Below are 14,044 nucleotides of genomic sequence, written 5' to 3'. Positions count from 1 at the left end.
CAGTAATCCTTACAGATACAGCCGCCGACCATCCCTCCTTTGACCACAACCACCACCACCTGGTTGTTGGCTGCGTTGATTCGAACGTACTTGCAATTAGATATTCTCTGGTTTCTCTGGTAGGTTGCCAAAGACCACTTTCTGCTACAGATTCGCTGTTTTATTTGTCGAGAAAATAGTCAACGAAATCGGTGGACATATACACCTTATTTTAAAGACGTTTAGAAGAAATTATGGCCTTCTCTCAGCCTTTTCCTCTCGCGCAACCTCCTGTGAGAGCTGTGCAGCAAGTATTTGCGCCCGACCTAGCTGTTAGGTTGATTTGTCCCGAATGTCGAGATCCGAACCCAAACATTGTTGAGGAGTTCGGTTCCGGCGATTTGGTATGCGGAACTTGTGGGTTGGTCTTAGGTGACCGGATAGTCGACACTCGTAGTGAGTGGCGGGTGCGTTTCAAAAGATATCTTTTTTTAAAATCTGTTTGCTAATATGAGGCAGACCTTCGCCAATGATGAAGGTGACGACCCCAGTCGTGTCGGTGCCGCCTCCGATCCTCTCATGGAAGGTATCAATCAGCTCAACACCGTCATAAGTTTCCAAGACGGCGGATCTGGAATCGCCCGTGAACTGCAGCGTGCTGCCTCACGATCTCAGAACTCTCGTTCGGAACGCAATTTACTCACTGCTTTCCGCGATATTTCCAACTGGTGTGACCAGTTCTCCCTTCCCAAAACTATCAGCGACATTGCTAAGCAGCTTTATAAACGATCAGACGAAGAAAAGCTTTTGCGAGGAAAGCCTCTCGAAGCGATCATTGCTGCATGCATCTTCATCGCATGCAGACAAGCTCACGTACCCAGAACGTTTAGGGAGATATGCACTTTGACTCATGTGACAAAAAAAGCCCTTGGTCAATGCTATAAGGCACTCGAACAGGCTTTCAACCTCACACCAGGAGCATCCGCACACACATCCGCCCCTGGTCCATCAGCTGGTCCGGAGACGCTAGTCTCGCGATATTGCAATCATCTTGACCTCCCACCGTTTGTGCAATCCTATTGTGCAGACGTTATCGTCGCAGCTCGCGAGCACGGGATAGCCGATGGTCGAAGCCCTGTGTCCATTGCTGGTGGTGCCATCTATTTCACATCACATTTGCTGGACAAACCAAAATCGTTGAAGGAAATTGGTGATGTTGCGGGTGTTAGTGAAGGCACGATTAAGCTGGTCTATCGGTTATATTATGCTGAGAAGGACAAGTTGATCAAGCAGAGGTGGATCGACGAAGGACGAGCAAATCCCGATCGTCTTCCGCCAGACCATCGGTCATAATTTATTTGTTCAATTCCATGCATTCTTTTATATGACACTATACGTTCGTTGTTTGCGACAAACTTACCATGATTAAGTTACATTATGTACCATTTAGTGGTTAGTATTAGAGACTAGGAGTTTATTCCGTGCAATGCAATGGAGAATGTTTCCATTCAATGTGACTGGATTTACTTATATGTCACATAGGGCAACTGTATGAGGGTGTTATCACTTCTTGCCACCCTTCTTGCTCTTTTCTCCTGCTGTTTTTCTTCCCAATGCAACTCCACCCTCCCCTTTACTGGCGAACCGGACAGCTTTACGTACGTTGAGGACACTCTTCTCCGAGGTAGGATTTTTCCGCATCTTCTTGGAATCACTCTCCATACGCGAAAGCAGCGCCAGCGAAGCCTTTGCTTCTTGTTCCACCGACCTCTCAGTCGGTTCAAACTACGAGTTATTTGAGTTGCGGATGTTGGTAAGTACGATTAATAAACACACCTTTCGCTTGATTCCACGCAGTTTCTTTTCTCCCTCGAGCTTCTTGTCGAAGTTGCCCATGCTTGCGGTACTTAGGCGTGACTGAGCCAATGTACGCTGAATTTCGGTTTTACGTTGCTCACGAGCTTCAACTGCTCGTTGCGCCCACGCGGTATTTGCAAAACGCTGCTTTTCATTTTTAACCACCCGTGCTTTCCGTGCATCTCTTGCAGCTTTCCTTGGATCGTGATCTTCGGCTAATACAAGCATGAGGAAACACAAGGAGGAAGGAGACGAGACCGTCCGAACCAGCATGGAGTTTAATTTCTGTCGCCCATTGAACTTCAACCTGTTTATTCTTCCCATCCTTGCCCCATCTGTTGACCCACTCTTGTCCTTCCTCGTCCCACACCTTCTTGTCCTTCCTTTTCTTCTGAATGCCTTTCGCTTTGGCAAACTGCTCCCATTTTGTCAAAGGTTTTATCTTCGGTAATGGTTTTGAACGTGGTAATTGTGTCGTTGGTGGCGGTAATTGAGCAAGAGGGCCATCCGATGAAGGAAGTGTGGGAAGACTGAAAAGTTTTGCTAGTAGAGTTTGTACACCGTCTCGAGCAAGAGATTGTAAATGCTCTTCAATGTTAGAGCTAGAATGATTTGTAATAAGCTGATGTACTTGATAAACGCGTATCTCTTACTTAAATGTATCTTCGTCGATTGAATTTGCGTCGGTAACCGTTAGGAAACCAGCGTCGACTTCGATAGGTGTTTCCTTTTCGACGGTTACTAGTTGACTGGTATCTCAAGTCAGAACAATTCAGAGCCACAAACAGAAATACACACTATTTGGCATTATGGGATGCTAGTATACTTGAAACGTCCATGGCGGAGGTAAAAATTGAAGTTCGTGGCAAGTTCGTGGTCGAAATGTTGAATTGATCGACTTACCTAATCTAAAACATTCATCTTCTGGACCTACCATTAGTATGGACAAGGGTGCTGCTAGTGCCCCGCCTCAACCTGCTACAAATGAGCAAAACACACAGACTGCAAATGGGGGAAATGGCAAGAATATGATTGATGTCCTCCACAGTCTTCTCAGGAATCAGACCGGTGAACAATTGTCCAACGAAAAAATGGCCGGCCTTCTCATCCACAACATGGAGACTTTGATAAAGAATGGCAAGCTCAACCAACAACAAATTATACAAGTGATAGTTCATTCCCTTTTCTATCTGATTACAGGACTGATTGTCACTTCCTTTGCCTTCAGCTGAAGCGGTTTGCCGAGCAACATAGACCGAACACGGTTGCCTCAAGTTCCTCCACTCCTACCACACCGGCAAAGGTGTGACCGTTATCTTCTTTCACAAAGACAGTCATTGACGCCAATGTCACTTAAGTCAAACACCATCACCACCCCCGTAGCTGCTGCTGCTTTGAAGTCGTCTGCAGGCGACTCGACGCCCACTCTCTCCACGTTATCAACAGCACCACAAGATCCCTCTTATTCCATAAGTTCCACATTAAACACTACGAATCCAGGTCCCGTTCAATGGCCTGCAACGCGGCCGACCTTGACGGGTGGACTTCCAAGTGGTAGAATACTTGGTGTGTCCAAACCAACGACTTTGTGTTTCGTCTTTGTTCTCACAACTGGAAATCAGGAACCCCGTCTCAGATAGCTCGACCGGAAGACACCACGATGCTGGCTTTAGATGACAATAGGTCGCGTCGCAAGAGCACCCCGGGAGACCAAAGCATGCGTAGATCGATCCAAGAACTCGTTGCAAGTATTGATCCCAACGTGAAGGTTGAACCCGAAGTTGAAGATGTGCGTTCTTTCTCTCGATAAGCTACGTGTAGCTTTTGAATACCGGTTTTCAGCTACTTCTATCCATCGCCGACGAATTTATTGACTCAGTAACAAACTTTTCCTGTCGTCTCGCTAAACACCGAGGTGGTGATACTCTAGAGGTGAAGGACCTCCAATTACATCTCGGTCGCTATCTTTTCCCCTTCCGTCGTTGTCAACCCCACTGAAATCTCACAGAAAGAAACCATAACATCCGTATTCCTGGTTTCGCATCGGACGACACTCGACTTTCTCTCTCACAATCGTCGATTCCACCTGTTGCTCAAGCTCCTCCGCCGAAGAAGACTGCACAAGGCACACACATGACGTTAAGGAGCCAACGTCTACAACAGGTGCAACACGCCAAACGGGAAGCCAAATTGATGTAAAAACTTCACGCTATGGGTTGGCGGAGAGTACGTCTGTTCTTATGTTACGGGAGGGAATGGACCTATATCCACATATGACACGTTGTAATTTGCTAGTCTTTCTGTTTCTAAACTGCGAATGTTTTTCTAACGTCTCCCCTCCGAGGTTGCATGGACAGATTTCAAGCAAGCATGGCGTACTGCAATCGCCTTCCAAGCCCTCTCCATCCAGTGTTTGCACCCTCTTTCTGAGAGATCTGTCGAGGAAGATCCGACAGGATCTTCGCAATCCAATTAGGGTCCGTCAGAGGGGTGAGATCATCGCGTTTTGGGAGTAGCTGTCGAACGATGAGCAACAAGGAATCAACTCGTTCCAGAGACAAGAAACTTGCGTTTTTAACCCGATCGTATGGTGCCTCCCACCCGCAGGTTTCCCGGACGACCAAGGGCGGATTGGACGAGAATGAATGATACAGTCTCGTGTCAAATGTCCGAAAAAGAACATTATCGACGCGCAGAGTAAACCTGGACAGAATAAATACACATGTCGGCATTACACGCTATAAAAGGATAGTCGGTAAACCAGACACTGTGATACAGTAACACACAGCTTACGATTCTCGCAATGAGTGCTGAGGAACCGTTATCATGCAACTCATCTTCGAAGAGGGGAATCTCGGCGTAGAAGAGGATAGGGTCTGGTCTAGTGAGTTCTGCAAGGGGAATTTGCTGCGACGGATCCTCGGGGTCTGAAGGGACCCACTTAGGATTGTACAGTGAAGCTATGGCGGTGCCTCCTTCCCCCTCTCCCTCTTCCTCTAACGTGTCGGACAGCGATGTCGCGGTGTGACCTGTATACAGTGTCGTATACGTCCAGTCGTACGGTTTCGTAGGCACTGTCTTTGGCATAGGTAGCAGAGACGATGGACTGGTCCTTTTTTGCGGAGCGTTTATTAAAACACCAATCATAGAGTGTAAAGTTATTTACCGGCTCTTCAACCAGGCTTCCGCGTATTCCACTTTGACCCCACCATCTCCGTGTTCGAGTGCCCCATTCTTCACTTCTCTCAGAGCTTCTTCTGTGCTGAACTGATACCTCCATCCCGATAGAAGATGATGGAGCCTCAATAGATTGCGTCCGAAGGGCATCTCAGGTAAGGGTATTGACAGCGATGCACTGAGAGCTTCACATTCATGATGGTTTGAGATTGGGTTGGTTGACGCGGTGATGTACCAGTCGCCGATTCGTATTGATCGTGAATTAGGTGATTCGTAGAGTTTATGTTCAGGGAGTGCAACAGCAGCCGCAGCCATAATGTCAGTGTACGAAGGTAGTGACAGACTGACCGAAAGAGTTTTATTCGCCGTGGTGAATGGACAAAGCGGAATCTCCAATCAAAATCATTCTCATACTTCCTTTTCTGTCAACCACCACGCGTCGAATTATTTCGCTCTATCGGTGTATTCATGAATTCACGGCCAGCGTCGCCAGAGGCTCCTGAAAATCTTTGGTCTTCCATTCTCGACAGTGTTTCCTCTACGCGTTCTATACCATCGAAGAAAGTCCTCATTCTCGGTAAGCCGTCAACCGGGAAATCGACTTTGACTGCTGCGATACTGCGGAAACCTGCTGCCGACGAGGGAAAGGATAACCAGAAGATAGATTTTGCTTTAGGATACGACTTTGCTGATGTGAGGGACGATGCTGATGAAGGTAGTTTCGTTCAAATTTCGGTGGTTCTGGTCCTGAACACCATCTTAATATCGCAGACACCCTTGCGCGGTTATCCGTGTACACAGTTCCCTCAGCAAATCCATCGTATACAAGGTTACTACCTCATTTTCTTCCACCCCGATCTTCAATACCGCATACCCTTGTCATGATTGTGTTAGATTGGACACGCCCATGGACCTTTGTTGAAGAGTTAGAGACCTGGTTGAAGTGGGTGGAGGACTGGGTAAAAGGAGATGGCTCTAGGGAGCTTGAGATTGTGAAGGAAGACAACCGAGAACGGTGTATGTTCAAGGGACGATATCCACCCATTCACTATTGACATCGTTATAGGGTTACACTATCTATTACACTACACCGAACCGTCAGCGGATCCCATACCAGCGACGTCGACCGCGTCAAATACGGTTCTTCCCCTATCGACCGGAACTTTTACACATAATTCCGCAGGATTACCTATTGTCGTAGCTTGCACTAAGGCTGACCTAATTGATGAGGGTCATGATCTGGTCGCAGGAGCTTCAGGAATGGGTGGCATGGTGAAAGGTAAAGGGGGTGAATGGGAAGAAAGGACCGATGGCATCATGCAAATTTTGCGTGCTGTCTGCCTCAAATGTGAGTCGTTATCGCGCTCAATGAATACGTATACCGAGGTCACCATTCCTAGATGGAGCATCCTTGTTCTACACAACCCCCCAACCTTCAACTCTTCAAGCCCTCCGTCAATATGTTCTGCATTCTCTTTTTGTTCCCCTTGCACCCTCGCCTGCCGTACAGGCTGGTACTGAGGCTCCGGCACCTGTTCGTAATCCCTTCCCATTTAATGAACGACCAAATACTTTGGATCGGGATCGAGTGATCGTCCCAACTGGATGGGACAGCTGGGGTAAGATCACGGTTCTCAGGGATTTTGATCCAAAAATTTGGGGAGAAGCATGGGAACACGACCTTGAGGCGGGAGAAGCAGAGGAGACAGGCGCGAGGAGAATGTTCCGCGCGCTGGTTCCCGACCAAGGTCCCAAAGTGAGTTTCACTGTTGTCGTGAGCTTCCAAAGCCCTGACCTTTCTTGATTGTAGCCTTCAGAGCTACCTCCATTCAACAGTCCTGTACCAGAACAACAGTTCCTTGCGAAGAATTACGACGAGAACTCGAAAAAAGCCGATCGTGATCCAAGGGGAGCTTTCAGAAATCCTGCAGATTTGGAAAACGCTGCTGGCGTCGTTGGTCCTTTAGGAAGCAGTAGCTTCAACCTTCCGAACGTCGAGCGTGTGTTATCAGAGATGGAGAGTGGGGTTGGAGGAGCTGGTCTTGGGGATTCGCGCAAAGGAGGGCGCCCACCTGCAAACGTCAAAACCACGACGAGGCCACCTTCATCCCCTACCCAGGTGCCTCAATCACCAAGCCCCACTGGACAGACGCAACATGAAGTTCTACAGAATTTCTTCCAAAGTCTTTTGAGCAATAAAGATCGACCTAATGCAAGTGCCGCGATTCGAGCACCATCAAGACTCAACGGGTCGACAATTAGTCAAAACGAAGATGGAAATACATAGTAATGTTGGGCTTCGATTTTTTTTATACGTACATAATTCGGTTTACCTTGTTTGGTATGCAGCATTGTGGGTCCATTGTGGGTCCATTGATTGCGGGGTCCCTTGGGGTCCCTTTGACCTCGTTCGCGTGACCATACCTTTCAGCACGTGACGGCGCCACTTAGTTGTTTGTTCGAGTTGTTGCCTATTGTTCCTTCTGCCGCCTTAGTTGTACTCAGCTCGCTGCCAGCCCACTGCGGTGACCAACTTTCATTATACATACTTATTTCTGTTATATTCTGGTGATAATCTCGATTCATCCAGCGTTATCTGTTTGGAAAAGACAAGATGGGTAAATGGTATGGTGTCTGCATGCTTGATTGAAGAACATCAATGGTCTCACGATTGATGCGCTTTTGTGTTTACAGGACTCTGGATTATTACGATGAGGTCCTGAACGCCAAATTCAAAAGTCTTGTGTATGTTACCTGACCTTCCTTCACGTTGAGACATGGACAAATCTTCTATCTCTATACAGTTCCGGTGCCATCACAAGGTCCGCTTTAGAGAAGGGCGAGCCCAAAATCAGTTATGAACGCTTTGTGGACGAATTGGATACAGGTGATTCATTTACGACCTCGGTTATTGACTGTTTGGTCAAGGTACTTCCTACTTCACGATGCATCTCTCACTATCTTGTTTACTGATGTGTTTGTAGGAAGTGGCAGATCGCAGCTCTCGTCCAAAAAGCGAACGCAATGCCGTCGCTCAGCAAACCACTAGAAGCCTTCGTCAAATTATATCTGCTTCACGATTAGGCTCAAGTCGAGGGAGTGGACGACACAACAGAATTTTTGGCTTGAGCGACTTCCTCACCTCTGATGCAGACAACAACTCCTCTGGAGATGAGCTCGCTCAGTTGGACTCGGCTGAGGGTGCTCGGGTCAATTCGGAATTATTTGATGCTTACGACGCTGGAACGAGCAATATGTCTTTCCCGTTTCTCAGACGCTCTAGTCCAGATCCTATACCAAATCAGAGAGGATCTCCTAGCCATGGCACTACCCCTGTGATACCTACATCCTCTTCACCGCGCACTCTCAGAGGTGTTAGCCTGTCACGACAACCTTCGATACGCAGACTTCGTCGTTCTCGAGTCGTTGACTTCAATGAATATACCAGTCATCGTAGGAATAGTTATCGAGACACTCTGCTCGGTCGCTTGGAACAGGAAGGTTCACCCACCTCTGAAGGTACACCCGACCTTATGCCAATACCCACACGCCGATTCTTTCCTGCTACCCATCGTGAGGAATCGCCCGAATCGGACGAGTCAAGGTTATCTGTTATTCTAGGTATCAACCCAACCTTACTCGTACCCTCTTCCTCTCGACAACGCGACACCGAAACAAGCGACGAGCGAGCGACGCAGTTGATACGCCTCGGTGTTTTCCCTACGCCTACACCTGGATCCGGATCACCATCTCGGTCGCCTCCAGTAGAAACGTCTGAAACAATTCGGCCATTTACCCCCTCACTCCCTTCTGTTGATCATGAAAATGACGTTCCGCTTTCTGCTGCAGAAGGGGTGGCTGCATACCCTACCCCCCGCACCGTCCCTGATGAAATCATCTAGAATGTACTATCATATTCATGTATTTTTTAGCTTATTGTATATTCTCCAAAAGGTACGACTGTACGTCAGTGGTATGTCCAGGCTTAAATGGTTCACACTTCGTAGCTGACTGAATGGCTGGTGTCTTCGATAGCGCATTGATTGTATTCAGTCCCTTTCAAAAGTGTAGTCCATGATTTCAAAACAATTAGGAGGCTGGCTGCTGGGCTCCATGTGTTTGTGGCCGTGGTCAGCGAGAGAGAAAGGAAGCCCAAACGAAAGGAGATGCAGCCTGTAGGATAATGATGGGGATGAAGGGAGGGAGAGCACAAAGAGCTGGTGGAAGCGATGAGAGATGTCGATGACCGCTTGAGCGCGCTACTTAGTGCCCTTGTACAGGCGTGACGACACAGGTGGGCGCCTATTGAAGTTGAACTGGTACAGTACACAGCCACGTGACATTTGCGTTGAACACGACGCGCCCGCCCCACTGTCAGTGCTCGTTCACAAAGACCTTATATCACTTGTGGAGCATGGGAGTTGCAGGCTTATGGGCGGTATGTCCTATACTTTGATCCTGATAAATTTATGATTTCTCGACTAATTTGCAGGAGCTTGAACCATCTCAAACGACCACCACCTTCACCGCTCTCGCACTCACAAAATTAGATTCCCCAAGTCGTGGTTTCCGTATTGGAATCGATGCGTCGATATGGTTCTTTCATGCAGAATACGGAAAAGAAGGAGAAAACCCAGAACTCCGTACCCTTTTTTTCCGATGTGCCCAACTTACCAACCATGGATTGTTACCCTTGTTCGTCTTCGATGGCCCAAAACGACCGGACTTCAAACGTGGAAAGAGGATATGTAAATCATCGCATAAATTAGTTAGCGGAATGAAAGGAATACTGGATGCTTTTGGCTTTGAATATCGAACGGTGCGCCATTGTGGCACTATACTTCAAACGGATTTACTTAACAGACATATAGGCACCTGGAGAGGCCGAGGCTGAACTCGCATTCTTAAATCGCATTGGGGTTATAGATGGAGTCTTGTCCGACGACGTGGATAACTTCTTGTTCGGTGCTCGCACTGTGATCCGCAATCACTCTTCCACCCATCCGACCGCTGCTGCTTCCAGTTCACTTGAAAAATCGAAAGTCGTTGTTTATACTTTACCTCATCCTGATCTTCCCAACTTTGAGCCCGCCGACATTATCTTCATCGCGCTATGCTCGGGCGGAGACTACGACGCTACGGGCATACCTTCATGTGGCATCAAAATCGCCTCTGGTCTCGCTCGAGCAGGTTTTGGCAAGAGCCTGTATCAGGCAGCCACCACTATGGACAAGGAATCCCAAGAACTGCGCAATTTTCTCAGGGATTGGCGAATTGGAATTGCACATGAGTTGACGACCAACTCCTCTGGGTTCCTACCTATGAAGAAGCCATCTATCGCGAAAAAGATTCCGGATACCTTCCCAGACATTGAAGTTCTATTTTCCTACGTGAGTCCAGTCACCAGCGAAACTTTAGGTCGTTTGGATCTCTACGACGACCTAATAGTGGGCCATAATCAAGCAAATGGTTGGCTGAAGAAGGACCCCTCCTTACCCCAGCTTGCCAGCAGTTGCGAACTTCACTTTGAGTGGGGGGTCATGGACACCATCATTAAACGCTTCCGCACTGTGATTTTTCGTGGGGTTGTTCTCCGGATCTTGCGACGCGCCATCTTGGTCAAGGACAACGACCGGCATTCACAGGGTTCTTGCGTCGCCTTGGACGCGAAGTTCATAAAGGAACATTTTTCATTTTTCGGGAACGCTCATGGCGAATACGCTACAGAACTCCCTGGAGAGTCTTATCCGCTACTGGCCAGCAAGATCCATTCAACTCGCACTCATCCCTCAACCTCGAAGACGCCAGAATACAGGCTGGAAATAGACCCTACTATCCTTGTGAAACTGACTGCGAACGGCGTCAAGGGCATACGCAAAGTTGACGCAAACGAGTGGGCTTACCTTGATGAAGAGGAGGAAGAGGCATCAGACAACGATTCGGGGAAAACGCCTGGTGGATCTCAAAAAGTGCACGATCCGTACGAAAAGCTTCGTGTATGGATAGCGGCTGACTTGATGAGATGTGCTCTCCCGACGTTAGTAGATGAGTACGAGGAAGGACGAAGAAAAAAGGAGGAGAAGAAGACGAAGAAAGGGACGCGCGGAACCACAGCGTCGCCTACAAAGTCCAAGACAAGACCCAAGGCGAATGTGAATGTCAGTGAACCTGTTACCAGCCGGCCGCTTGCTCGGGACGATAAGGAAGGCAAGGCGGAAACTGTCGTTCCCCTTCGTTCTAAACCTGGTGCCGTGAAAGCCAAGGCTCAGTCAGCTCCTTCTCTAAGGACCACGAACCTCGCCTCTGCCCCTGTGCCTCGAAATGCTAAAAGTAAGCTCCTTGCTGCTTTGGACGGGGCCTTACTCTCTTCCGACGAAGAGATTGACCACGTCCTTTTGGGAGCCGGTATTTCCCCGAAACCACCTAAGCCCTCAAAGCCTCCACATTTAACCCGATGGTTCTCGGGTGATCCGGAATATGAGGCCTCCAATCCAGCCCCTTCAGAAACAGCAATGAAGGCTCTTGTCAAAGGGAGCTCGAAAAGGGGCACGAGGACTGGTGTTTCGACCAAGACTAAAAAGTCCCACACGAACGACAACGGAATTAACTCTTTCTACAATGTACAGAAAGCCCGTGCGTTAGATCCTACTACTACCAGTGGCAAAGGTAAAGGCAAGGCGACAGCTCCCTCTGCTGCACAAAGGTACATTGCAATATGCAATCGACTTGACGGCGCTACCGATGATGAAACCGCGTTTCCCGACGCCGATGAGCTCTTTGGATACTTTTCTGCGAAACCTGCCCCAAAACTGACTTCATCACCGTCACGACCCATGTATCCTGATGATGATTTGTTCCGCCCACCTGCAGGACCTCCCGATACACCATCCCCACGAAAGAACCCCGTTATGGTTAATGGGCGCAAGAAAAACTCTATATCGTCTGACGACGGGTTCGGATTTTCGGCAGAGAAAGATAAGTCAAATAAATCACCTCGTAAATCTTCAGAACACACATCACCTGGAAAAAGATTCTCTGACGGTAGAACACGTCCGGGTGGGGCCCGGACTATATACACTATTACACATCCGTCACGGTCCAGGCGAGCGTGTTCACCTACACCTGCCAACAGGGATACCGCTCCATCAGGAGTAACACGAGCGGTTCGGAAACCACTACCTGTCATCGATATCTCATCCTCTGACTCGGAATCGGAAACCGACGGGAAATCGACGACCGTTTTGAAACCAGCGAAGAAGGTCTCAGGATTGACACCTTTGGAGGCAGCACGTGCAAGGTCGAGAAATAAGGTGTGTTGGCCCAACACTTCGTGTCTAAACTTCGTTCATTGTGAATCCCAGAAAGTGGTCGAATTTATTGATCTCACATAATTTTCTTTGTTTATTTTCACCTTTCACTTTGGTATTTATGTACTTTATCTTTGCCAGTAGATATTTACCATTTCATTTGTGTACTATCATCATCTATGTATCACCCAACGATACCAAGGCTTGTATTAAGTTGAAAAAAAAATATGTAGAATGTACGAACAATATTCAGAAGTCGATCACCAACGTTTAACCGCGACTTGCCATATCCACTCATGTCCTGCGAGTCCAAGAACGTCTGGCTTGATGTTGACCCTGTTGAGTAAAAATGCTACAATAATATTCGTCATTACGGCTTATTTCTTCGTTCTTGTTTCTCCTCTCTGTAGGGACACGATGATGCAACTGCGATAATGCTTGCCATACATTGTGAAAAGATTAATCTTTTAGGAATCTCAACGGTACCTTAAGGCTTCGAGGACTGGGATAACCTTTTCACTGACTTGGTCTGGCAGACATATGGAAACACGGACAGCAAATGTACAGGTCAGTATCCACCTGCGCTGCGATCGTACCACAGTTGACCTCGATCGTCAGCTATCAACGCAGCGCGCTGCCTCGTTGCCTTTGGTGCTCCTGCGCATGTCCGTGTTTATCCTGGAGCTTCTAAACCTCTCATTCAACCTACAAAACACGCTCCGGAAATTCACGGACCTGATGGACTAGGTGGTGTTGAAGGTCTCCCAAGTGTAGACGACTCTGCGGTCCTTGCACACATCGCCCGAGACGCCGACGGAACATCTGCAAATGCATTAGAGGGTATGTCAAAACATATTAAAGAAACTTGGGGAAATGGTTCGGGGTCAAAGGTAACTGTCATCTCGAGTGGACCGATGACGAACGTCGCGCTTTTTGTCGCGGTGTATCCGGAGTTGTTGGTAGCCGTGGAGGAATTCGTATTCATGGGCGGTGGCGTTGGACTAGGAAACCGGTCTGCAGTTGCAGGTTAGCTTACCTCCAACTAATATGAAATGCATGGACTAATATTGGTTGACGGTAGAATTCAACATTTTCTGTGATCGTTGGGTTATTTCTTTTAATCACTGGCCCCTTGTCCTCATGCAACTCTTTCCGATTTTCAGCTCATGCTGCTCAAATGGTCCTCGATGCTCCTGTTCCGGCCGTAATGATCCCCATCAACGTTACTCACACCGCGATCGTCACCAAAGATATACACTGCCAACTTCTCTCTCCAGGTTCCCGAGGGTTGAAAGGAAATCTTCCACCGGCAAGCAGCAACTTGCGATACACCCTTTCCACGCTCATAAGCTTTTTTGCTGAAGCCTACAAATCCACCTTCGGATTTAACCTTGGACCTCCTTTGCACGATGCCCTTACTGTAGCCTATGTCGCCTATCCTATGCTCTTTAGATCAAAACGATATAGAGTAGACGTTGAGTTAGCTCCCAGTCACACTATTGGCGAAACGGTGGTAGATGTATGGGGTTATCGACATTCCTCCGAGGATACCTGGGGAGTTGGTGGGAAAAATTGCATAGTCACCGAATCTTTAGATGTGAGTACCGATTTACTATTTCAACCTCAAGGTTTACAACCCAATCAACCAGGTAGCGGCGTTTTTCGATTACTTCCTTGCGTGTGTAGCGCGCTGCGACGCCATCTCTCCTCTGAATGGATGAATA

The 14,044-nt window shown here is 48.0% G+C and overlaps 7 protein-coding genes across 7 annotated transcripts; 5 read left to right on the top strand and 2 right to left on the bottom strand.

Moving 5' to 3' along the window:
• Window positions 1-5: 5 nt before the first annotated feature.
• E1B28_004691 (uncharacterized protein) lies at window positions 6-1,494 on the top strand. Its single transcript, XM_043149198.1, has 3 exons — window positions 6-119; window positions 180-446; window positions 499-1,494. Exons 2-3 carry the CDS (start codon window positions 234-236, stop codon window positions 1,330-1,332), a joined length of 1,047 nt encoding a protein of 348 aa, XP_043013802.1. The 5' UTR covers window positions 6-119; window positions 180-233; the 3' UTR covers window positions 1,333-1,494.
• E1B28_004690 (uncharacterized protein) lies at window positions 1,495-2,734 on the bottom strand. Its single transcript, XM_043149197.1, has 5 exons — window positions 2,635-2,734; window positions 2,490-2,585; window positions 2,104-2,438; window positions 1,816-2,051; window positions 1,495-1,764 (listed from the first exon to the last, which is right to left on the bottom strand). The coding sequence occupies exons 1-5, from the start codon at window positions 2,673-2,675 to the stop codon at window positions 1,543-1,545; spliced, it is 930 nt and encodes a 309-aa protein (XP_043013801.1). The 5' UTR covers window positions 2,676-2,734; the 3' UTR covers window positions 1,495-1,542.
• A 43-nt stretch (window positions 2,735-2,777) lies between these two features.
• Window positions 2,778-4,035, top strand: E1B28_004689 (uncharacterized protein; the record flags this gene model as incomplete). Its single annotated transcript, XM_043149196.1, has 6 exons — window positions 2,778-3,002; window positions 3,065-3,139; window positions 3,195-3,402; window positions 3,459-3,625; window positions 3,679-3,793; window positions 3,845-4,035. 6 exons carry the CDS (start codon window positions 2,778-2,780, stop codon window positions 4,033-4,035), a joined length of 981 nt encoding a protein of 326 aa, XP_043013800.1.
• On the bottom strand, window positions 3,856-5,728 carry E1B28_004688 (uncharacterized protein). The gene is made up of 4 exons (XM_043149195.1): window positions 5,003-5,728; window positions 4,630-4,948; window positions 4,407-4,574; window positions 3,856-4,352 (listed from the first exon to the last, which is right to left on the bottom strand). Exons 1-4 carry the CDS (start codon window positions 5,326-5,328, stop codon window positions 4,197-4,199), a joined length of 969 nt encoding a protein of 322 aa, XP_043013799.1. The 5' UTR covers window positions 5,329-5,728; the 3' UTR covers window positions 3,856-4,196.
• On the top strand, window positions 5,482-7,300 carry E1B28_004687 (uncharacterized protein; the record flags this gene model as incomplete). The annotated part of the gene is made up of 5 exons (XM_043149194.1): window positions 5,482-5,728; window positions 5,785-6,030; window positions 6,080-6,361; window positions 6,414-6,769; window positions 6,824-7,300. 5 exons carry the CDS (start codon window positions 5,482-5,484, stop codon window positions 7,298-7,300), a joined length of 1,608 nt encoding a protein of 535 aa, XP_043013798.1.
• A 327-nt stretch (window positions 7,301-7,627) lies between these two features.
• E1B28_004686 (uncharacterized protein) lies at window positions 7,628-8,915 on the top strand (the record flags this gene model as incomplete). Its single annotated transcript, XM_043149193.1, has 4 exons — window positions 7,628-7,638; window positions 7,708-7,758; window positions 7,818-7,941; window positions 7,998-8,915. 4 exons carry the CDS (start codon window positions 7,628-7,630, stop codon window positions 8,913-8,915), a joined length of 1,104 nt encoding a protein of 367 aa, XP_043013797.1.
• Window positions 8,916-9,427: 512 nt separating this feature from the next.
• Window positions 9,428-14,041, top strand: E1B28_004685 (uncharacterized protein; the record flags this gene model as incomplete). The annotated part of the gene is made up of 8 exons (XM_043149192.1): window positions 9,428-9,451; window positions 9,506-9,832; window positions 9,885-12,323; window positions 12,857-12,887; window positions 12,939-13,346; window positions 13,402-13,422; window positions 13,484-13,917; window positions 13,970-14,041. 8 exons carry the CDS (start codon window positions 9,428-9,430, stop codon window positions 14,039-14,041), a joined length of 3,756 nt encoding a protein of 1,251 aa, XP_043013796.1.
• Between the last annotated feature and the right edge of the window lie 3 nt (window positions 14,042-14,044).

This window comes from Marasmius oreades, chromosome 2, assembly GCF_018924745.1.
Source record: "Marasmius oreades isolate 03SP1 chromosome 2, whole genome shotgun sequence".
NCBI classification, from domain to species: domain Eukaryota; kingdom Fungi; phylum Basidiomycota; class Agaricomycetes; order Agaricales; family Marasmiaceae; genus Marasmius; species Marasmius oreades.
This window is presented reverse-complemented; position numbering and strand designations above follow the sequence as displayed.

What these genes read in the sequence shown, in the direction of transcription:
- E1B28_004691 (XM_043149198.1), top strand. Translation starts at nt 234, where the DNA reads ATGGCCTTCTCTCAGCCTTTTCCTCTCGCGCAACCTCCTGTGAGAGCT. An exon ending in ACACTCGTAGTGAGTGGCGG is followed by an intron (nt 447 to 498) that starts GTGCGTTTCAAA and finishes AATATGAGGCAG; the next exon opens with ACCTTCGCCAATGATGAAGG.
- E1B28_004690 (XM_043149197.1), bottom strand. Translation starts at nt 2,675, where the DNA reads ATGGACGTTTCAAGTATACTAGCATCCCATAATGCCAAATA. An exon ending in ATCGACGAAGATACATTTAA is followed by an intron (nt 2,439 to 2,489) that starts GTAAGAGATACG and finishes AAATCATTCTAG; the next exon opens with CTCTAACATTGAAGAGCATT. An exon ending in TGCGTGGAATCAAGCGAAAG is followed by an intron (nt 1,765 to 1,815) that starts GTGTGTTTATTA and finishes AATAACTCGTAG; the next exon opens with TTTGAACCGACTGAGAGGTC.
- E1B28_004688 (XM_043149195.1), bottom strand. Translation starts at nt 5,328, where the DNA reads ATGGCTGCGGCTGCTGTTGCACTCCCTGAACATAAACTCTACGAATCA. An exon ending in GAAGCCTGGTTGAAGAGCCG is followed by an intron (nt 4,949 to 5,002) that starts GTAAATAACTTT and finishes TCCGCAAAAAAG; the next exon opens with GACCAGTCCATCGTCTCTGC. An exon ending in CAGCACTCATTGCGAGAATC is followed by an intron (nt 4,575 to 4,629) that starts GTAAGCTGTGTG and finishes ATCCTTTTATAG; the next exon opens with CGTGTAATGCCGACATGTGT.